The sequence below is a fragment of the Pelophylax lessonae genome (genome assembly GCF_965119305.1).
Source record: "Pelophylax lessonae genome assembly, chromosome: 2".
In the NCBI taxonomy this organism is placed as follows: domain Eukaryota; kingdom Metazoa; phylum Chordata; class Amphibia; order Anura; family Ranidae; genus Pelophylax; species Pelophylax lessonae.
In genome coordinates this window covers 571,045,724-571,068,928 of record NC_138769.1, presented here as the reverse complement: position 1 = coordinate 571,068,928, position 23,205 = coordinate 571,045,724, and the positions used below count along the sequence as shown (strand labels likewise).

The 23,205-nt window shown below is 41.7% G+C and overlaps 1 protein-coding gene across 2 annotated transcripts in view; it reads right to left on the bottom strand.

Annotated features, from left to right (window-relative positions):
* LRP1 (LDL receptor related protein 1) overlaps positions 1 to 23,205 on the bottom strand; it is a 555,292-nt gene that overhangs the window by 277,141 nt on the left and 254,946 nt on the right. For both annotated transcript variants that reach the window (XM_082246010.1, XM_082246011.1), the window contains exons 8-11: positions 19,663 to 19,885; positions 17,776 to 17,965; positions 7,450 to 7,593; positions 2,739 to 2,975 (exon numbers count right to left, since the gene is read on the bottom strand). In XM_082246010.1, the coding sequence (XP_082102136.1) occupies positions 2,739 to 2,975; positions 7,450 to 7,593; positions 17,776 to 17,965; positions 19,663 to 19,885 (794 nt within the window). The remainder of the gene's footprint in view (positions 1 to 2,738; positions 2,976 to 7,449; positions 7,594 to 17,775; positions 17,966 to 19,662; positions 19,886 to 23,205) is intronic.

The following is a 23,205-nucleotide window of genomic DNA, read 5'->3' as shown; positions in this document are numbered from 1 at the left end:
TTTATCCTTAGTTGGAATTTGACTGAAATTACACTTTAAGCAAGAATTTCCACTGTGAAACATATTACAATCTAAAACATTACATCTGTACATTGCTAGAAATTGAATAGATCATATGTTTAAAGAGGAAAACCGGATTATGAAAATAAGGATTGCTCAAAGGATAAGCAAGATTATTTTCTTCTGTAGTGCAGCATATAGTAAAGCTAGCAAACAAAGCTAGGGACCAACAATCTGACAAATGTCAAGCACTTTTAGATCTAATCTATCAATACCTAGTTTGTTTGTAGAAAAAAACCGAATCAAGTATTCCCTCCACCAAACTGATATCCACCCAAACACATTTTCACATATATACAGATAATATGACACTGCCTCAAATTCTTCAGTCTCGAAGGTCAGCACAAATGGCAGACATGCAGACTAGACAGATTTGGCCAAACCTATGAATGGTAAATTCTGCCAAATTACATGAAAACCCAGACATGAGTGCACAGTTGTCCTAACTGTAATGTGTACAACTAACTTAAGATTTACATAGTAAAAAAAAAAAAGTGTATCCAAGGCTTTAATTCATATTTTATTATATACTTTATATCCATGGAATTTCAAAAATAGTATAAAAATGATTCTTAAAACCTCATGGAAAAGTAAAATTCGCCCTTGCAGTGAGACTGCCTCCACACAGCAAAAGTTAAAGGTTTGTCTTGGGTACTGGAAAAAAGCAGTTAGACTTACCTAAACCCCAGTTCCTCGGACAGCTGGCCATCTCTCCATCTCCCTTATGCTCTGGTTGTGGACTGTTCTTGGTATCCTCACAGCCAGTTCAAGGCTATGGGCCCTTCACTGTATTTGAGGACTTCAAAGGACCTGGGATGCCAGAGCTTAGGGAGAAAAAGGCTGCAGGGACCAGTCTAGCAGTGTGGAGAAGTAAGACTGCTAGACCTAACAGTGTGGGTAAGTGAAACTGCTAGGCCTAGACCTAAATGAGAATTTAACGTTTGCAATGTGTGGAAAGCATCACTTCAAGGGAGGCTTTTTTTTTTATTTTTTTTTCATCAGAGTTCAGCTTTAAAAAAAAAAAAAAAAAAACACACAGAAATGTAGAAAGCTTGAAAGAACGACTGAAACCATAAGAACCTTGGCTATACTAAGAAAGGATAAAAAATACTTATAAATACAAAAATCTATCGGAGCTATAAATAACCAGCCATGAAGGCACATTTCCCCATCTCTTTTACAAATCTGAGCTCTAAATGACAGCTGAAATGTCAGAGAGACAGACATCTATGAACCATCACACCTAGTTAATTAGCTGGATTTTACCAGGCTGGACAGCTCATGTCACACACATAAAAGAATGCATAAGCCTTCGGGATATAAGGAGGGAGGAGAAGGGGAATAATTTGGCATTGAGTGCGAGTCTATTCTGTAATTTCTCCACAACAATCAGACTCTATATACAACTCTGTAATGGCTATTCACACAGAAAGGTCTAATAAGACAAGCACATGTGAATAACCATCTCCCAAAATACATAGATCTGTGCTGAGAATCATTCATGACACTCTGAATGCACGGATTATCCAAACAAGCGGCTGCCCACCATCACTTTCAATTCTACAATGTCTGTTATTGTAAATCATAACCAACAGAATACTAAACACTAAGGTATTTATTTTCATGCATAGAAGCTCATGTATAAAAAGCATCTGTGAATAAATAAAAATAAATTACTAATTTTCCTAGAAAAAATTTCTAAAACCTAAAATTAACATAAAACGTATGGAAAGAAAAATGTTAGACCATATTGAAATTATTATTATTATTCATGAAACAGTATATCTCACGTTAAGATTAGCGATAAAAGAGCACATTGCGGTTTTACAAAAAAATGTTGCCATTCATAAAAAAACACTCATAAATTTAGACATGTGGTATTCTTTCGAAATGTGTGGTATTTATCTCATGAAACTAATATGTATTTTATCGCATGATGTCATATCCAGTGGGTGTTACTTCTTTTCCGGTGGACACTTCTGAGGGACCTTGCAGAAGGGGTGAGGCAGAGAGTCCAGGGGAAAAACCCAAAGTCCTGGATCTTGTAGAACAAATAGTGCTTTATATTTGGTAAGGAGATGCCCATTAAGGTGAGGCACCTCCTTACCAAATACATTTCATACATTACTTAAATTTTGCATGCCTGGACCATTACTTATTTACCGCAAGCATTTATTTACTTTAACAATGTTTTATGGGGTATACACAAATAGCAGATCAGGGTATGGTGTATTGACATTTTTAATATCACATGCGACATTTAGATAAAAAGTGTCACGTGACCCCAATATCACATGCGATATCCTTTAGTGAACTGAGCCGATTGTCAGTTATTGACACTACATTTTTCAAGAAGAAAGCACTGTTGAAAGATTAAATTAGGAACAACATGGCTAAGGGTACATTTCTTTTAAGAAAAAAAAAAAAAAAAAAAAAAGATTGTGATAAATTTGTCTTAGAAGTTCACTACTATTTCCTGTGTTCATTTTTAAAAATGTTAGCGATCTGACAGCTTACATGAGCCCTATAGTACAATAAACAATGTGTTTTGACCTGTGGCATCCAATAGCATAAATCTGATCTGTGTAGTTAGACCAACAAAGGTGATATAACCTGTTGTACAAAACTGCTACTTTCCTCACATCTAAGGGCAGCTTTATGGTGACATTAACCCTCACCTTCTTGCAGAATGTTTTCTCGACCAGTACCATCTATTTTCTGCCGCCCAATCAAGAAACTTGTGGTGTCTGCAAAGTACATGTAGCCATATTCAGCATGAAAGTCCAGAGCCCGAGGGTTCATGAGGTTTTCAATGGGTATCATGTGCTCATCAGGAATATTGGCTCCCATATCCATCCCTCGGATGATACCAGGACGTCCTCGACCATAAACCAGGAAGAGCTCATGTTCAGGCTCTGAAATAACAAACCTTTAATTACTATTTGCAGATAGAAAATGTGTTGTATTACAAGTTTGATCAAGAACATCAAGTATTATATCTTAAAGGGGATTTAAAAGAAAAAAAAATGGTTCCCATCTGCCTGGTACCAGGTATACCAACACTGAGGAGTTCCCATCTACTTTATTGCCTCGAAGTCTAAAATGCTACCAGCGTCTTACAGTTGGCATTAAAAAAAACGACTCCCGAGAAATGAACCATACTCTTATCCAAAATGATAAAACGCTAAACTAACCAATGAACAACTACAGTTGTACACCATGGAAGTTACATATAGGTTACTCTGTTAAAAGAACGTTGTTATGATACGATTAATTGTTCTTCTCACAATTGAAATATCTTTTATTCTGTTTCTTCAACGCAATGTTCGATCATCTATGCTTATATGTCTTTACTGCTTAATAGATATCCTACACATTTAAAAAAAAAAAAGTTTTTTTGTTTTTGGTCACATCACAGTACCATATTCTACCAACAGGTGGTGCAGCAAGACAAAACTAACTGCTGCTATATACAAGCTGTGGGATTTAGAAGAAACACTATGTCCTTGTGCAATAATAGGGGCAAAGAACACATTTCTGTTTTTTGTTGACATGTCTTTCAACCAGACCATAATAATATACAGTATGCCAACTTCACTTGCCGCCTGCATAGCTGGGAATGTACGTCATGATTTTCACGTTCAATACCCGGGTTATGGCTGCAACTAGATGCCATAACCCCAGTATGGTTTTTCACATTTAGGCGGCTGGTTTTCCAATAAAAGTGATCCCAGCTGTGGATTCCCCATGAGATCACTTTGAGAAGCAGTGGGAGAGGTGACTCCCATTTCCGAGCTTACCAGGGCCATCCATTAAGCCTGGGACTGACCCGATGCGGCCGATTGCTGGGAAGGAAGTCGAGTGAGGGCAAGATGGCCCCACTTGGCTCCATGCCCTTAGAGGACTGGAGCGACCTCAGACACCACTTCCAGTTCCTGGGCATAAACGCTTTTTTTTATTATTATTTTTAAAAAGTAAAAAAAAAAAAAAATGTAATGCTTTTAGACCTCACTACAGCTTTTTTTTTTTTTTAACTGAGCTAAAATACAGCCCATTAATTGTAACGTGCCTATGCACACAGGCGTGTAAACAAGTGCTGTACATTCTTCAGTAAACAAAAATATATAGAAAAATCTGCTTTTTTGGTCAGCAATCTACGCCTCTTGTGCGGAAATACGTGCAAATGCCTATTTACATATTGTGCCGAAAAAGAACGCGAGAATACATTTTCGTGCATTTGTGTGAAAATGCACGCAACATTGCGCAAACTCATTTACGCAAAAATGCGTGAAAATATGCACAAATACACATAAAGTCGGAAAAAGTAACTGCTCAAATAGGACTATCCTGTGCAAGAGGCCCATGCTCGCACGCAGAAACTAACGTATATGCAAGTCGAGCCTACATATGTAAACAGTGTTCAAACCACACGGGAGGTATTGCCGCCATTGTTAGAGTGAGAGCAAGACTTTTAGTGCAAGTCCTACTCTGTAACTCTTAACAGGTAACCTGTATTTTTAAAGCGATGCCTATAGAGATTTTAGAGTACGGTAGTTTGTTGCCATTCCACAAGCGTGCGCAATTTTAAAGAACAACATGTTAGGTATCTTTTTACTCAGTGTAACATCATCTTTCACATTATTCCAAAAAATGTAGGTAACTACTGCATTTTGTTTTTTAATTCATTAAATTGTATTTAAAAAAACAAAATTGCTTTTGAAAGGCCACTGCGCAAATACAGTGTGACATAAAATATTGTACCGACCACCATTTTATTCCCTAGGGTCTCTGCTAAAATTATATATAATGTTTGGGGGTTCCAAGTAATTTTTTTAGCAAAAAATACAGATTTTTATATGTGTAAACAACAAAATGTCAGAAGAAGGCTGGGTCCTCAGGTGGTTTAAGGTGTCTATGAATGTCCTCACTATTTTTGTTCCTGATATATCTAGTAGTATTTACTCACAGTCAACTGAGCGGAGATATAATGCTGAAGATGTTTCATAGCTTGTCAAAGTAATTTCTTTAGTTCAAATTGGTGTCAAAAAACAAATTGGCTATAAATGCTGGGGTATTTTGCGGACACTCAATAGAAATTAAGAAATGGCTCGAACAAGCTACAAAGCACCTTCAACATTAAAGAACAAATCCACTTAAATGAGACTATTACTAGTTCTACTGTTCCTGGGATAAATGAGAACCTTCACTGACATATTTACCATATGACCAACTACTACTAGATTTTCCAGCTTTTAAAGCAATTAATTAGTGGAAATCCAGCAAATTCTGGATTGTGGACAGGGGTCATGGAAGCACAAGATATTGTATTAACGCCATCAAATTTCTCACAGCATGTGCCTTCTTGTCCAACTCTTCCTACCAAGCAGGAACATTGGATTGTAAGCTCCTTAAAGGCAGAGACTGATGTGAATGTACAATATATATGTAAAGTGCTGTGTTAATTGATGCTGTATAAAAACATGCAATAAATAAATTAAAAAAAAAAGGGGGCATTCCTCTGACACAAGGGCCAGAACTGACAACAGGCTGAAGCAAGGGGTGGAAGTAGAAGGTACAGGGTATTTTGAGTTATGTGTCATGGGATGACAGGCTAGAAATGAAAGTCATAATAACCTCTCTAATTTTGCTCACACTTATGATCCATATAAAACTATTATTCTGCCATTCTAAACTCTAGCGACACGTGTTTTCTAATTTTACACATCAGGCTTTTTATTTTTTTTACTGCCATCGATTCCTTTCTGCAGGGACCAGGAATAGTCAATCCACAGTGGGACCACGAGAGCCACCATCACTAGTTTAAGAGTTTAGGGACCCCAGGATGCTCTATAAATGAACCAAACACGTATGCAGTGGCTTAATGTGCTATGAAACCCCAAGAAATGAAAAAATATATTTAAGTTTGCTGCTTACCAATCCCCAAATGTGGTGATTGTATTCGTTTTCTTTTTTTTTTTTTTCTTTTTCCTTTATTTTTAACCTGATTATCCAGCTAGTAGCACACTTTTTGTCTTAAAGTCATTTTAAAAGCCTATTTTTTATTTTTCTAAAACAAACATATTATACTTACCTGGTATTGCAGAGCAGCCCCAAACCTCCTCATCCAGGGCCCCCCCCCGCTGGCACTCTCAGCTCTTCCTCTTCTGTGTATGCCACCATGGCAAAACTCTTGCTATGGGGGTAGACGTGCAGACTCAATGCCGAGCCAGGCTGTGTGTGTCTGTTGACGCACAGTGTGACTGGGCCATGTTCCCCACTCCTTCCCCACAGACTTTGACTGTCAGCAGCAGGAGCCAATGGCTCCCGCTGCTGCCGGTCAGTACCTGTGTGAAGAGGGAGAGAGGAGAAGAGACTGCAGCCAGGAACAGTGCTAAATCAATCCAGGAGTGAGGTAAATGTTTAGGGGGGGGGGGGGGCACAGCAAGCCCTAAAATGTTTTTTACCTTAATGCAGGGAATGCATTAAGGTAAAAAATGTATTAGCTTAAGAAACACCTTAAGGTGTTTCCTGCATCCACTATGGATGGGGGGACAACTGAGACACCCACGGACAACAGCATTGTCAATTATATTTGGATGGACTTGACTAATTACCACCGAACTCCAGCTATGCTTTTGAGGCAATTACAGAAACTGGTTATTTTTTTTCCCTTTTGGGGGATAAATATAAATAAAAGCTGACCATTGTAATCCCCCTTGTCAATGTTTTGTCTTAACCCTTTGACACTGCTGATGCACAGTTTGGTCTGTTAAAGGAAGTTGGAAAGTAAAAAATTTACTTTATCAGATGAAAATATAGGAAAGGAGAAACTTGCAAAAAAAAAAAAAACAAATGCAACCACTATATCTAAAGATTGTCAAGTTGCAAAAGAATACATTTTTGTTTTTGGGTTCAATACCACTTTAAGTGTGCGTGTTTTATATACCTGGGTCTACCACAGGTGCTGAAGCCCAAGGGTTAGCCTAAAGCTAGCAAGTGACATACATTCTAAATCCAATCTAGAAAATTGTGCAGCTATGCACATGCAATGTTCTGCTCCCCATAGAAGAAAGACAACAAAAAAAACACTTTTTTAAAAAAAAATGAGTACAGTGGTAAAAGGGTTAGAACCTCTGCAAGGCTTTTATTACCATAAATAACTTTCTGTCCTTGCAACCCCAATTCTGCTAATGTCTTATTCAGGTGTCACAGGAATATCTCCCAATTGAAGCCATAGAAAGCAATAAAACACTGGCAGATTTTCTAATACTTCCACATTCTATTAAAGACTTGACTTGCCTGACATTTGCCTTTAAATTCAGTGTAATATTTAAAATGGTAATGGAAATTGTGGAAATTATTGCTATAACACTGAAGTTCCATGCTTACTTTTGCATGATCTCCCATCACTGCCCAGGCTGAACCCTGATCGGCAGCGGCATGTTCGGGTTTTGTGGTTGCTGCCAAGAAGACAAATATCCGAGCATCCTCCAGGCTTCTTGTACTGATCCAATTCACAGGCATGGCTTCTCACTGCAGAAATACAAAACAATCTATGAGTGCACTATAAAGACTAGCTATAAAAGCACTAGAAAATGATGTAGTAGCACATAGCACAGTTGCCCACTACCAGTGGATGTTTCCTAAAGTCACCGGCTCCATCAAGCCAAATGTTGCACAAACAATGACCTCCGTATGCCTATGGGTACCTTAAGGTGGAACTGCACTGCATCTCAGCACCACAAACCAAAAATGCAATTTAATTAATTTTTATATTCAAAGCAAACTTCCCCATTAATTGATGTCTACATGTTTTACTTTGCTGAGAAATCATTTTGAAAAACACCCCCTGGCATTTCTGGTAGTGACCATCTTAATTAAGGGCAGATGATAATTTTCTTCCTGGAATCCATCTGCCCTTAGCTCAGCCAATCAAGCATAGGCTAAGCTGAGAACCTTCCCTCCCTTCCTAAAGACTTCTGGGTCTATGACATTTGCCTAGGCAGGGAAAACAGGAAGTAACTGAAGAAATGTAAAAAAAAGGTTTAAAACAAGAAAATATGATCTACTTTCCTATCTATTTTCTAATGCTAGCAGCATAAGGATTAAAAATTGCCCATGTTAATTGAGAGAGTGAAGTTCCACTTTAAAAGGTGCTAGGTCACTAGAATACAAGTTTAAAGTCTGATAAATGTAAGCTCTGAATTTCACTAGGTGATGGCAAGTTAAATCATCCACAGTTTTCTTTCTGTGAGTCTAAGGCAGTGGCGGCCCGTCCAGTGGGGGCGCAGGGGCGCCGCCCCCCCCCCCCTTCCATGCGTCCAGCCTCCTAATCTACACGCAGGGCGCCGGGCGCATAGATTCCAATAGGGGATCTTTTTTTGAAGCACGTGATTAGAGCCAGAGGCTCTAATAGGCTTCAAAAAAAGGGTGGGCTCGGGCGCAGAGCACTGCGCCCTCAGCCCACCCAGTTGTATGACAATAGCGAATGAATTCGCTATTATGACACTGATTTTCCTCCCAGCCAATCAGGAATTGGGTCGTGAGACTCCTTTCCCGATTGGCTGAAAAAAGAAGCAATTTTACTGCCCATTGGCCAGGCAGAGGGAGGAGTCGTACGGCCAGAGGAGACTCACAGCCTCTCCCGGAAAGAGCAGGTAAGGATTTTGGCCGTCTGGCCGGACAGTCAGCCATCCATCCCGGGAGGGGGGAGGAGGGAGGGGGTGGTAGATTTGACTGCCGGCCGTCCCGCCAGCAGAAGGGGGGGTGTTGGTTTTGCCACCCCCCGCCCCAAAAAAAAATTTCCATTCACCAGCCACCACTGGTCTAAGGGACTTTGACAGCATCTCCAATTTCTGTCTATATTCAGCAGCGATGATTACAAGGTACATTATTGAGGATGTGGCATAAGGTGATCAGCTCTATCACACAGGAATCCCAACTGGTTACTGCAATAGGATGTAGGAAATTAATGCCTTACTAAAGCCACGGGGGATACCCTGCAAGAGTTCTAAGAAGCTAGTCCCTTTAAATTGCACGGGGACAACCACCTGACATTTCATTCTCCTGCCAAATTGAAATACACAGGACAGTCACAAATATTTACAAGATCTAAAATTTACAAAAATAAATGTTTGATCCTTTGTCAGAGACCTATTCCTATTACAGAGAACTAAATCTCCCTGCTGTGAAAATGAAAAGATAAAAGGAGCTCATGAATTTAAGAAGCAATTGACCTGTGACTCCTACATATACAGTTCATGGACAAGATGCTTTTTAACATTCATACACGTTTAAATATACTTTCATTTGAAAAATATAAGGTTTTCATCTTGTACAAAGAAAAGCTTGAAAAAAAAAACAAGAAACGAAAGCAATGGAAAATTTCATGTGAAGAGGCCTAAATGTTAGTATTCCAAGGAATTTCCGTTTGGCCATTTCAATTGGTGGAATATGGTGTTCAAATGAACCTTGAGGTCTAAAATAAACAAGGCATAGCCCTTCGTGCAGTAGACTGTATAGGAAACCTCACTTTGAGTTCCCGTATATCCTAGTCACAAATAGCCTAGGTAGAGCATTGCCTTCAAATGCCCCTTTAGATAAATGATAGTACCATGTCTCCTTCCCTTCTTCTGCCCAGCACTCATCCTTGGCTTCACAGAAAACAATTTTTCACAAAACTCTGCACCCCCTAATCTCTTGGGTCAATTTTCCTAATGTTTGAACTGGTAAAGTAATACTAAACACATACACTGTCTGTTCTATTTCTGTATTTGGATGATAGCACTGAAATTATTTTATTTAAAAAAAAAATGTAAGTACCATTTTCCCAATTAATATACAGCTGTCACATGACCTAGATCTTTCCCAGCCTGTCTGAAGAGAAAAAAACAGGAGGAGCTTCTAGTCCTCTGCCGTTGGTCACATATTAAAAAAAAAAAAAAAAGAGCCTTTGGAATACAGAGTAAAAATTAATTATCAATAAAGTGGTTTAATTTGCCATACAAATCTATATTTGAAATGGTGTGGGTGGATTTCCGCCAGTCACAGGCTGTGTCTTGCCCCTCCAGCTGATGTCTTAGAATAGGAATGAGGTGAAGGCTCCATCACTTTACATGTAATATCCCAGCCCCATTGTGTTTAGCTGGTTGGTGGGCATGAAGGAGGGAGGCAGTGGACGGTCATTTACCACTGTTCATACGCTCCCATGTGTGACTTTGTAGTCACATGGGCTGCTTAGATGTGATCGTGAGGAAATGCTCAGCATAGAAACTCACTGAAAACGAAGCATGTGCAGAACTGCCAGCATTGATCTGCAAAATCCCCAGCTGCATTGGGGACTAGGGCGAAAGGGGGAGATAGCGAACACCAGGACCAACCAGGTTTTTTTTATATTACAGAAAACAAATCTCATAGTGATTAAGTGAGTATGAAAAGCATGTAATACACCATTTATTGGTAGTTTTTTATGATGTTGCTTTAGTGACACTAACTTTCTCCCATCCGCGCTACAGCCTATATACGGCTGCAGCGCGGACTCGAATTTTCGGGAGGCCTCCAGTGACACGCCCCCCGCGCGCTCCCGCGAGCGCGCATCGGGGAGAATCTGTGTCGGCCGTGTCCGATCACAGATCGTGGTGAATGGCCAATCACAGCGGACATTCACCACGTGATCAAGCCGTCCAATGAGAGATGATCTCATATGTAAACATATGAGATCATCTCTCATCGCCGGCGCTCCTTCCTCACACAGACACTGCAGTGTGAGGAAGGAGGGGGAGCCGTCAGCCGCTGGGGACACAGAGAAATGTAATCAGGGCACTGATCACCAGTGCCCTGATTACTAAAGGTAAAAAAACCACACACATTGCCCCCCCATCAGTGCCCACAGTGCCCGCCATCAGTGCCCCCATCAATGCCCACAATCAGTGCCCATAGTGCTGCCAGTCAGTGCCCATCAGTGCCTGCTCATCTAGGCACCGATGAGCACTGACTGGCAGCAGTGTGGGCACTGATGGTGCTGCCCATCAGTGCCGCCCATCAGTGCTCATCAGTGCCACCCGTCAGTGTCCATCAGTGCCATCCGCCAGTGCCCATCAGTGCCGCCTCAGTGCCCATCAGTGCCGCCTCAGTGCCCATCAGTGCCGCCTCTCAGTGCCCAGCAGTGCCACCTCTCAGTGCCCAGCAGTGCCACCTCTCAGTGCCCATCAGTGCGGCATATTAGTACCGTGCCCATAAGTGCCACCTCATCAGTGCCCATAAGTGCCACCTCATCAGTGCCCATCAGTGCAGCCTCATCAGCGCACATCAGTGAGGGAGAAAAATTTATTTTCAAAATTTACTCGCAGAAAATAAGAAAAACTTTTTTTTTTTTTCAAAATTTTCTGTCTTTTTTCTTTTTTTTTGTAAAAAATAAAAAACCCAGAGGTTATTAAATGCCCCCAAAAGAAGGTAGCTCTGTTTGTGTGAAAAAAATGATAAAAATTTCATATGGGTACAGTGTAGCATGACCGCGCAATTGTCATTCAAAGTGTGCGAGCGCTGAAAGCTGAAAATTGGCCTTAGCTTGCATGTGCTCCCACTGTGGAGACTCTTTAAAATTCATTAGAGTTAGGACTGCAGGTAACAGGGAGCCTTGACGTGGCCCTGCAGCTTTCACATGCGTTTGCAAATGTGTGCTAACTAAACCCCTGTATTGACGCAAACTGTTAGACAGGCCAATTTGGTTGGTAAGCAGACTGGTTGGCAAATTGAACTGGGAATTTTATCTTTGTTTGTTTCCTGGATGGGAAGGGTGTTTAAGTGCACAGTAGGCAAGTGGTTAAAATGCAGGCATTATTCAGAAGAAACAATTGAAATGGTGTAAGTATGTATGTATAAGAAGCAAGTAATAATGTACAAGCAACAGACAGGTATTTTCTCAACAGCTAAGGGTGTATTACAATGGAGCATCTCTGCACTTTTGCCTCTCCTGGGCTCCACTCCACATTCATACAATCACATTGGTGAAAAAAACTTTTTAAACGTGGTTTAAAACTAAATACATGACTATGAAGATGGAAAATAATGACTCTGTTTAGCACTTTGAACACAGAGATCAGATAACACAACTGTACGGAGGTGAATAGTAAAGAAATGGACTAGGTAGGAAGAATAAGCACTAAGACATTAAAAGGAGAAGTAGGTCCAAAGCGAGTTTGGCCTTACATCTCCTGTGGGTCACAGGAGTGCACTTCATTCTGCACTCCTGCGCCCTGTTTTCAGCCAAAAGCAAGGTAAAATCCATTGTCGGCTGACGTCACCCATCTGGTCCAGGCTCTGGATCGACCTAGGGCCAAAACAACTAATCGATTATTCAACAACTAATCGATTATGAAAATAGTTGTCAACTATTTTCATTAGGGATGCACCGAAATTTCGGCCACCGAAATTATCGTCCGAAAATGATCATTTCGGCCGATAATGGGTTAACATTGCCGAAAATAAATATGGCCGCCGTGGGGAAGGAGGAGGGCGCAACGCGGCGCAGGGCAGGTTTTAAAAGTCCCGCCTCTGGCCGGCCGTCCGCCTCTCAATGACGTCCCTACTACGATCTGTGCATTATGAATGGACATACCAGGCGGGGGGGCGGGGCGAGCGGCCGCTATAGAGAGAACTAATGTGATCCATCCCTGTCAGCTCAGCACGACTATGTGTGAATGAGAATAGAACTGACCTGACACCGGGCGGGGGGGCGGGCGGAGCGGCCGCTATTATCTGTAACTATGTGAGAGCTTCACTTCCCTGTCAGCGGAGATACGTGCCTGTCAGGGAAGTGAAGCGCTCACATAGTTACAGCTAATAGTGGCCGCTCCCCCCGCCCGGTGTCAGTTCTGTTCTCATTCACACATAGTCGTGCTGAGCTGAGAGGGATGGATCACATTAGTTCTCTCTATAGCGGCCGCTCGCCCCGCCCCCCCCCCCCCCCCCCGCCTGGTATGTCCATTCATTAATGCACAGATCGTAGTAGGGACGTCATTGAGAGGCGGTGCCGCCGGCCAGAGGCAGGACTTTTGAATGAAGGACACCCGAGGAGGGGGACGCTGAGGCAGTGGGGGGGGGAGCTGAGGCAGCTTACCAATGGTATTTGTATTATGAAGCATGAGGGGTTAATGTATTGTCACTGCTGGTCACTCATCTATTAGTGACCGACCAGTGGCAGGTAATTAACCCCTTTGTGTTGCATTAGTGCAACCAGTATCAGTGTTAATTAACACTGGTTGCACTAATACTGGTTGCACTAATGCAGCACAAAAGGGCTTAATTACCTGCCACTGGTCGGTCACTAATAGATGAGTGACCAGCAGTGACAATACATTAACCCCTCATGCTTCATAATACAAATACCATTGGTAATTAAATTAACCTCTTGCCAACCCATCACAGTACATATACTGTGACAGGGTGGCAGTGACAGGTGTACGTCACTACCTGTTTTTGGTGTATGCCCCAGTTCTATCCATTTTAAATTTTTGGGGGGAAAAAGTCATTTTCGGTTTCGGTTTTCGGCCAAGGGAATCCTGCATTTTCGGTTTCGGCCCAAAATTTTCATTTCGGTGCATCCCTAATTTTCATAATCGATTAATTGGTCAGCCTATTAGTTGGCCTGCATGCAGAATGCATTATTTGTTTACATATCAGAAGACAAAGTGCAGCATACATACAACCCAGTACACCATCCATAGATGTCAGTAAGTGCCTTGGAACTTGTAAATGTGTGAGGAGCAATGCCTCGTGGGACATGTAGTCCTGGGCAGGAAGTGAGTGGCTCTAAAGGCAGAAGTTTTTTACCTTGCCATAGGGGCACTCTATACTATACACTTTGCAGCTTGCTATTGGGGCACTCTGAAGGCAGGAGGAGACAGAAGCGTTAGTGGGGGACCCCAGAAGAGGAGAATCAGGGCTACTCTGTGCAAAACAGTTTTCTATTCTTCTCTTTCGAATCTTCCTGTCACTGCGTTAGAAAACGAACGTCGATTTGACCCCACTAATGATTTGAAAATCGACCAAATGTTCTTAAAATGAAATTTGTTTTGAAGGAAGACGTCCAGAATAAGTATGTCCAGCATAAGGGACAGCAGGCACAGGTAGCTTTTATCAAGCCACCTGCCTTTGACAAGGGAGTCTGTCATACATACTATATTACAGTTCTGTCTGAAAATTGGTAAAAAATAGTCTTTCAAAAAAAAACATTTGATCTCTAAATCTGATGATATTTACCAGATTCAACCTCTAATAGTATATACAGTATATCTTCTCTGTCTGTTATTTTCAGAGTGGATTAGAGATTTACATATACGGTAGTTGGTTATTTATATTTACCACTGTATATAGATATTTAGGAATAAATTGCCTTTTTTTTTTAAACTTTACATATTAACTAAATTATACAACAACATTTTTTTTTAAGGATATTATCCGATTAGTCGATAAATCGAAACATTAATCGGCCAACTAATCGATTATTAAAATAATTGTAGTGAGCCAACCCAGAGATTGTGTATTCCTTACATCAGACTTATGTCCAGTTTAAACCCCATTCTAGCAACATACAGTATTCACATGTAATGTAAATAGAACCTCTGCAAAACTGTCAGAGCAGTCCACAGGCAAAGAGCACAGTTTATCTAAAATTTAAATCTAGTTTGCCTTTAACAAAAGATCAGCTTCAGTCTTCTGCAGCGGTTTGAGTATACAAAGCCAAAAGAGGCACTAAATAACCAGTCAACAAAAGTCAATTGACAAAGGAAGCTGTCTGTCACAAAGGAACAAATAATTTTTATTGACTTTCATCCACATTCTAGGACTCTTCACAATCCTGTAACTGGCTTGCTTACTAACTCTTCAACAAAAGCAATTTAATAAGCTACATAAGTGGTAACACACAAATGCCATGTTAGATTTCATGGTGGTTGCTGTCTGTCCGCAATCCACCCTGACATTGGTGAATTATGCTCATTATTTTACAGACAGTAGTTAAATTCTTCTAAGGTGGGCACAGAGGAATACAGGAATCTTGCAAATCTAGCACATATTGCTGAATACACATGACCTTTCCACCTAATGGACATCCTTCCATTATTTAACAATTAAATATATAAAGCAGACATGCTGTTCAAGTATATGTTACCCTACTTTTTTGTTTAAGTGTGTGCTTTTTACAATTTTCTAAGTGTGTGTTTTACATATGTGTATTTTATAAATCAGTGTCTATCTTTTTTTGTACTTCTTTCATCTGAAGTACCTGGTTGATCCTGCCGGTAACCTTTCTTCCTCTTACTCAACTGAGCACACAAAGCCACGGAGCTGACCTGTATTAGTCACCATACCCCTCCCAATCACAGCCTGCCTCTTGTACACACCCCCTCCCAATCACAGCCTGCCTCTGACACACACCCCTTTCCATGGCGTCTCGAGGAGGTGGCTGACTCGGGTTATAGCCCCGAGTAGGCCCCCAAAAAGTCCCGGGTCTCGTATTGCGCATGAGAACTTATTAGCCCCGAGTCCCAAGGCCTGGGGTTGGCCAGGTACTTGGGGCTTTAGTATGCAGTTTGCATACCGTGATTGGTTGCTAGGTGGTCCTAGCAACCAATCACAGGGTGCAAACTGCATACTATAGCCCCGAGTTCCTGGCCAACCCCAGGTCTTGGGACTCTGGGCTAATAGGTTAACTTGGAAAGGTAACTCTAGCAGCTCCCGCCTCCCATTGTCTATTCAGCACTGGCACTGCTGTTTCCCTCTTCAATTCTGTCTCTATCCTGCTCCCTGCTCTGCTCCTGTATCTCTCCCTCTGCATGCTGCTTGAATAAGGTAGGAAGGGGCAGAGCTGCGGGGAGGGCCTGTGTAATGCAAAAAGAGTCCAGAGGTGTGTGGGGGGGCTGTGTAATGTAAGAGGGGTCCAAAGGTGTGGGGGGAGCTGTGTAATGCCAAAGGGGTCCAGAGGTGTGGAGGGGGGGCTGTGTAATGCAAAAGGGGTCCAGAAGTGTAAGGGGGAGCCTGTGTAATGAAAAAGGGGTTCAGAGGTGTGTGGGGGGGCTGTGTAACGCAAGACAGGTCTAGAGGTGTGGGGGGGGGGCTGTGTAATGCCTATGTAATGCAAAAGCTGGGATCAAATTTACCTTTTGGCTGAAGCCTGAAGCCCCTGGTCTTTTTCCCACCTAGCAACACCCCTGCCCCCTTTCCAACTAAAGCTTGCCTTTTGAATATGCCTCCTGCTCAAGCACAGCCTTCATCTTGCTTCAGGATAAACAGACTATGAAATAAAAGCTATCTGTGTGTCTGAACAGTGTCCTGTAACCTTGTGCCCGTCCCCACCCACTAACAGGGAGAAGAGATGCATGGTCACATGACAAAACCTTTTAGGCTCGGTTCACATTTATGCGATGCGGGAAGGCTGCGAATTCTCAGCCTGTTCCCGCATCGCACACGCACCCCTGGCAGTTCACACTACCATATGCGATACGCTGGGGGTGTCAATGTAATCTTAACGACACCCCCAGTTTGATAGCATATCGCAGTGCGATCGTGCAGTTCGCACAGGAGTGGATCGCACAAGTGTGAACCGCTGTGCGATCCGATCCTGATGCGGCTGCAAAAATGCCTCCTGTGCGTGTTTGCTCCGGGTGCGATGCGAATTTAGCCATACAAACTGTATTGCTAAACTCGCACCGCACAGCTGATCGCATGTAATGTCGGAGCAGTGCGCTCCGACATTACATGCGAACCCGGCACTCGCAGAAGTGTGAACCGGGGCTTAACCTTGTAAAACCCATGTGTTTTAAACTGAATTAGCAAGTGTCTACAATTTTGTACGTTCACAACTACTTTAAAGTAGTTCTAAAGCCTGAAGTTTTATTTACCTCAATGTATTCTATGCATTAGGTTAAACCCTCTGTGTCACAGAATACCCTGCTCACCCCCCTTATACTTATTTAAGTCCAGCACTGTGCACGAGAGCGTTCTCTCTCCTTAATAGGCAGATTGACAACAGTGCGAGCCATTGATATTGGGCACAGTTCAACCCAGAATTGGCCAGTGGTGCAGGATACAGGATGATGCAGTGCCAGTGTGAAGAGGGTGAGTACTGCCTGCCAGCTTTTTCTTTGTTTTTTATACAGAAGGGATGGGGGGGGGGGGGCACATGTAAAAAAAAAAAAAAAAAAGAGTTTTAAAGCAACCTATGATACTTCACTTGCTTTTCAAATGTAATGGTAGCTATGCATAGAGGTCGCTGTAAGGCCTTTATGGCTCCCTTTCACATGTCACAACTCTCTAGCCATCGCAAGAGTAGCACAATTGTGTAAAAATGAATTTTACCTTTAAAAGTAGTATCCATGATGCCTGTGAACAGAAAGCTTGCACAGATATGACAATGTTATACCTTCTTTTTTTGATTGGCTGGATCTATTTTCTCTTTCTGTTTGCAGGCCTCAGTATGGCGCAGTCCATCAGCTCAGTGTAGTGGACTTCAGAACTGCCTGCACCAGCATTGGCTAACAGAGGAGGTCAGGAGCTGACGTGGGGTCAGTAGTGTGAGGCATACACAGGATTGGCAAGGTCAGTGGAGCCAGCTGGGCCCAAGTTGTTTAATAGGTTATCTATCTGGTACACTGGAAATATATACTCAACAACAATATGGCTCACGGAACCATGAATCAGACTTTTTACAAGTCTTACCAGTTGGCTGCCGGCGTTGGTGGTAAATGTGTAAGGCTCCACCTTTGTCGACCCTGGTCACCACTTGATGCTCTGAACTGTTGAAGCGATTAACACGAATCACACTTGTTTTCTGCTGGGCGTTGGCATGATCAGTATTTGTAGCATATAAATAATTCTCAAAAACCGTAAGACCATACAAATGTTCAATCTAGGAATGAGAAAAGTCAAGAAAATTAATATGCTTAATAAATGCCATTATGCACCTTTCCAGTACACAAACGTTGCACTGCATTGAGTTAAATGCACCACAACATACTGCCATTGTGAGAGAAGACCCTTAAACTTTCATTCTTCAGTAGATATAATCCAGTGCAGATTTAAATCAGACTGATTTTCTGAGGTAAAAAAACAGTGTTATTTTTGACACATTGGTAAAGGAGTTACTGCATAACCTAAATAATGTTTTATGCAGTGGGGCATAGACTTGCAGCATCACTACTCTCAATGGTGAGGTCACAGCTTGATTACTAGCGTTAAAAGAAAAGTATGGGATTTAAAAAAAAAAAAAAAAAATTATATATATATATATATATATATATATATATATATATAATATATATTCACCTAGATGGATGCAGCATTGATGCGATTCTGCATTTGTTTCCCGCCGACTCTGCAGTGAAGACTGAGCGATCAAAAATGCTCTTCCCCTTCGCTCTTGGTAGAGAGCTGTGACTGTCAGTCACTGACTCTCTTCTCTCCCCTCCAGTGCTCACTGGAGCGTGGGCTGTGGAGGGGGCGGGATGGATGGCTCAGGCTCTCAGCGGTATGCTGAAAGGCTGACCTAGGTGCCGGTCCAGGATTCTGGGTGGACCTTAACCATATGGTCAGGATCTTTCCAGAGCCTGGAATGGCTCTATTACGTCAGGAGACACTGTTGGCTGAAACTGGGTCACAGGAGTTCAGAACAAACTGCACTCTGTGATCCATAGGCAAAGTATTGCCTAAAAAGCTTTGGCCATGCTTCTACTCTAATTAATGTGTCATTCTACTCAATATCATCTTTGCTAAAAGATGAAGAGGAAAAAAAAAAAAGCAGTGACATATTGTGGGGGCTTAGTCAGAGCATGATCTCGGTCCCATACTGCTCTCTCTCACTATCCAGTGACGAGGCCAAGCCCTTGCAGCTCTGGATCGGGCCAGCCCAAGTACCCCCTAGCAAGCGGCTTGCTAGGAGGTACTTGAAGGCAGAAGGAAGGGGACCCAAGAAGAAGAGAATCAAGGCTGCAATGTGCAAAACCATTGCAAAGAGCAGGTAAGTATACCTCGTTTGTTTAAAAAAAAACAAAAAAAAAAAACAAAGGAGAAAAAGTATAACAACAAGGTAGCTATTAATCAGTCTCTTTACGCATTTAGCCACATCTATAGGCAAGTATTTTAAATTTTACTGATCATTACGTGGGAACTTTTTTCCTAGAAAACACATGTGTAATAACATCAGTAAAGTTTTTAAGACCATGTGAATGAGGCCTTACAGATAATATAGGAAAAAGAAAAAATGAATTCCTTTTGTAACTCACTCTGGAAGCAGTATAAGAAAGTTGAGTTCAGTAATAACAGATTAAAAAAAAAAAAAAAAAGCAGTGAAGGGTATTAAACCATGGCAACCAAATCAACTTTCCGCAGCACAGAGTGGGCCAATTAATGAAAATTGAAATTTGAGAATTGAAATGAATGGTTGTTATGGACTACTGCACACCAATTACCTTTGCTCTGTGATATTAAATGTGCAAAACCATTGAAGACAATTAAGAACAAATTACAGCTTAAATTAATAGAATTTATAGATTTAATACTTTAAAAAAAGTAGAATATGAAAAGAGGCTCATGCACATAGTTACTTACTAGAAGCCCCTGAATGATGGTGTGTCTGTTCTTGCCTTCATAGTCTACCACTTCAATGTAGTCCAGGTAAGCGTCCGCCCAGTAAACCAAACGATTCACTAGATCCAAGGTGATCCCATGTGGGAAGACAATTTTGCTGTCTACTAGCTTGGTTCTGTCCTGGCCATCCATATCGCATCTCTCTACTTTGGGGATTTGCCCATAATCCGTGAAGAACACTTTCCTGTAAGAGAGTGGTTTAAAAGTTTCTTAAAATTTGTAAAGCTGGTTACAGATATTTAACAATTTTGCTAATGCTTGATCCCTTTACTTACACAGAAGACCAATTAGGTCACTTGTTATTACAGCACCCACTATACCCAAAGATTTCTGTGGACTCAGAAGAATCTATGCACCTCACAATATAAACAAATATAGGCTTGTATGGTGTAAACGGCTTGTTTCATGCAATCTTAATGCCCAAGACCCAGTTCGATTTGGTCCTAACAAAGACCTATCTAGTATCACTGAATAATCACACCAACTGTTGTCACCCTCTCACCAAGCTTCTTGGAGATGGTCTTGTAGCCCATTCAAGCCTTGTGTAGGTCTACAATCTTGTCCCTGACATCCTTGGACAGCTATTTGGTCTGGGTCATGGTGAAGATATTGGAATCTGATTGATTGCTTCTGTGGACAGGTGTCTTTTATACAGGTAACAAGCTGAGATTAGAATATCTCCCTTTAAGAGAGTGCTCCTAATCTCAGCTTGTTACCTGTATAGAAGACACCCGGGAGCCAGAAATCTTGCTGATTGATAGGGGATCAAATACTTATTTCACTCATCAAAATGCAAATCAATTTATAACTTTTTTGAAAGGTGATTTTCTGGATATTTTTATTGGTATTCGGTCTCTCACTGTTAAAAAAAAAAAAAAAACAGCATACTGGAAAGCTCTATAGGTGCACCCTCCCACCATCCCAATCTGCAGGCACTGCCCCAAGAAAATTATAGTTCTTCCAGAACTATACAAGGATGCCCCCCCCCCCCCCATAATTTATTGTATAGGGTCTGACCAAGGCCCAAGCAGTTACATGGGAGTGGAGCATTCTTGGGCCTCAAAGTTTTCAGCTTTCAAAAAGATATAATTTAAAAGTGACAACACCAAACTCACATTTTGTTTTTATCAATTGTTCTAAAATATCAAGTAGACCACAGCCCCGTTTTCTTTTTTATTCTTCTTATTTCTCCCGTGCACACTCCCAATCCACCACTAATAGTATGGAGAGAGCAGTGCCTGTTATTCCTGGTCACAGGGCAGGCCCTACCATGGGTCCTACTGGGTCCATTGGACCCAGGCAGCACATGGAGAGGGGCAGCAAATTGACTCCCAAGATTTTTTTTACAGCAGTTTTGTGTGTCATCAGTTTGCGGCGTGTTATAGGCGGCATTTTCCCATCTCATACTGCTGCCCATAGTGCAAACTGATGAGTATGAGAAGGCAGAGTGTCTCCTCCGGGGAACTTCCCTCATGTGATCGTGGTGTGCGATGACCTCAGACATCAGCGCACTCCATCTCACGCAGGGGAGGCTGTATCTTCTAGGGCGGTGGGCACTGCAGACACAGGAGTGACAGGAGGACTGAGGACAGACAGTGGGTGTTTGGTGGACTGGTCCAGTGGTGAGTTATAGAAAAAGTATACATAATACTTACCAAATGTCATATTTATATAAAATAATGGATGTGGGGGCCTTTTGTTGGGCGTGATGTTTTTTTTTTTTTGGGGAGGGCAGCATTTCATTCTTGGACCCAGGCAGCACAATGTCTTGGGCCGGCCCTGCCTGGTCACATTCTGTGCTCTATGCATACTACCATTCCAGAGCATTGTTCTACTGCTACCCAACTGCTCCCCCTTAAAGTAGAACTACAGACAACAAGTTTTGCCTTTAGGTATATTTTGCCTTTAGGTATGCTTTAAGCTGCAAAGGCAGTGCAGACATATGAGAGCCAAATACAGCTTACCCACTCTCATAAGATTTATACCACTTTGGTGAGGAAGCCTTTCGTGGTAATGGAATAAGAATAGGAATGTAGATAAGGCAAGGTGCTGGTTGCCAAGCTTAGACACCAGCAGGAAGTGCAGGGATTCTGCCTCATTTGTGAGGTCCAGCATTCATTCAATGCAGACTTCTGCCAGCTGGAAGTATGTGTCTTCACTTTATATCTTCTAAAGATTTAAATTCATTTATTAATTTATTTTACCGGGAGCCACTTTAAATTACATTTGGAAATTTAAGCAAATATTATATAATGTCCTAAAAAAAGTCACATTGTAAATCATTAAAGTATAGAGGCCCAAGTCAGAAAGTACTAAAGAAAGTGTGTTATTAGAACAGCTGTCAGGCCTGGCAACTAGCATTTTCAACAGTGATAATCTTTGAGTTTCTCCCATGACAGGATGACTTCAAAAAAGTTGAAAAACCCTAGTTACGCACAAGATATCACTAGCAGTTTGCACTCTTTATACCTTAATAATTATTGAGGAGCATGGAATTTTTTTTTTTTTTTCGAGTCTTTATCATGCGGAAGACAAGGCATAATTTTCTTCAGCTGCTATTAATTACATGCACATTAGCGTAATTGCAATTCATCACAGAATCACTAATACATTTTAAGAGAATAGTAATACATGATTTTAATGAAGGAGAAAACACCATGTCACACTGGTGACTGCACACCACACACATACACAGCTGAAAATCTACTACACTAAGTACACTAGCTATAGAGCCAAGCAATGCTTCCAGCAGCCAATTTTAGGCACTGCTCAGTGCACAGCAAGACCTCAGTTACACTTGTGGATGGGGGTGGTAAAAACACACAACTGAGCCGCATTTTTAGTGCCCCAAACTGCTCTCCCATAAGACAGCAGATGGTTGTGTTTACATGGCGTGCCTGTGATAATTTGCATTGTGGCATAGCAAAAATTATACCCGCTGACATGCTGGGTGGGCAGTACTGCTCAGTGAACATAACCTATTCATCTGAATGGGTCCACAATGCTATTGTGGTGTTGTGGGTTTTTAAAAACAGGCTGTGAGGAGGCAACATAATGCCACCTCACGGAATGGAAAACACCCTCTGAAGAGTGATCCAATGCAGATCGATCTTCAGAGGACACCACAAGGATAAACGAGTTCTAATATGCGTGCATTCGATTTTTCCACATGGACAAGGCTCTATAGCAGGGGTCTTCAAACTATGGCCCTCCAGTTGTTCAGGAACTACTATTCCCATCATGCCTAGTCATGTCTATGAATATAAGAGTTTTACAATGCCTCATGGGATGTGTAGTTCCGCAACAGCTGGAGGGCTGTAGTTGGAGGATCCCTGCTCTATAGTCTATCTTCTACACCATTATATATGCAGGCAGTGCGCTGAGACATGGGATTGTAAACATATTTCATGCAAGACCCTTCTGTAGCGCATAATGGGAACAGAGTTAGCTTCTAATTAGGCTGGCAATGGGGAGGGTGGAGGAATACACTGTGCTATTGGATTC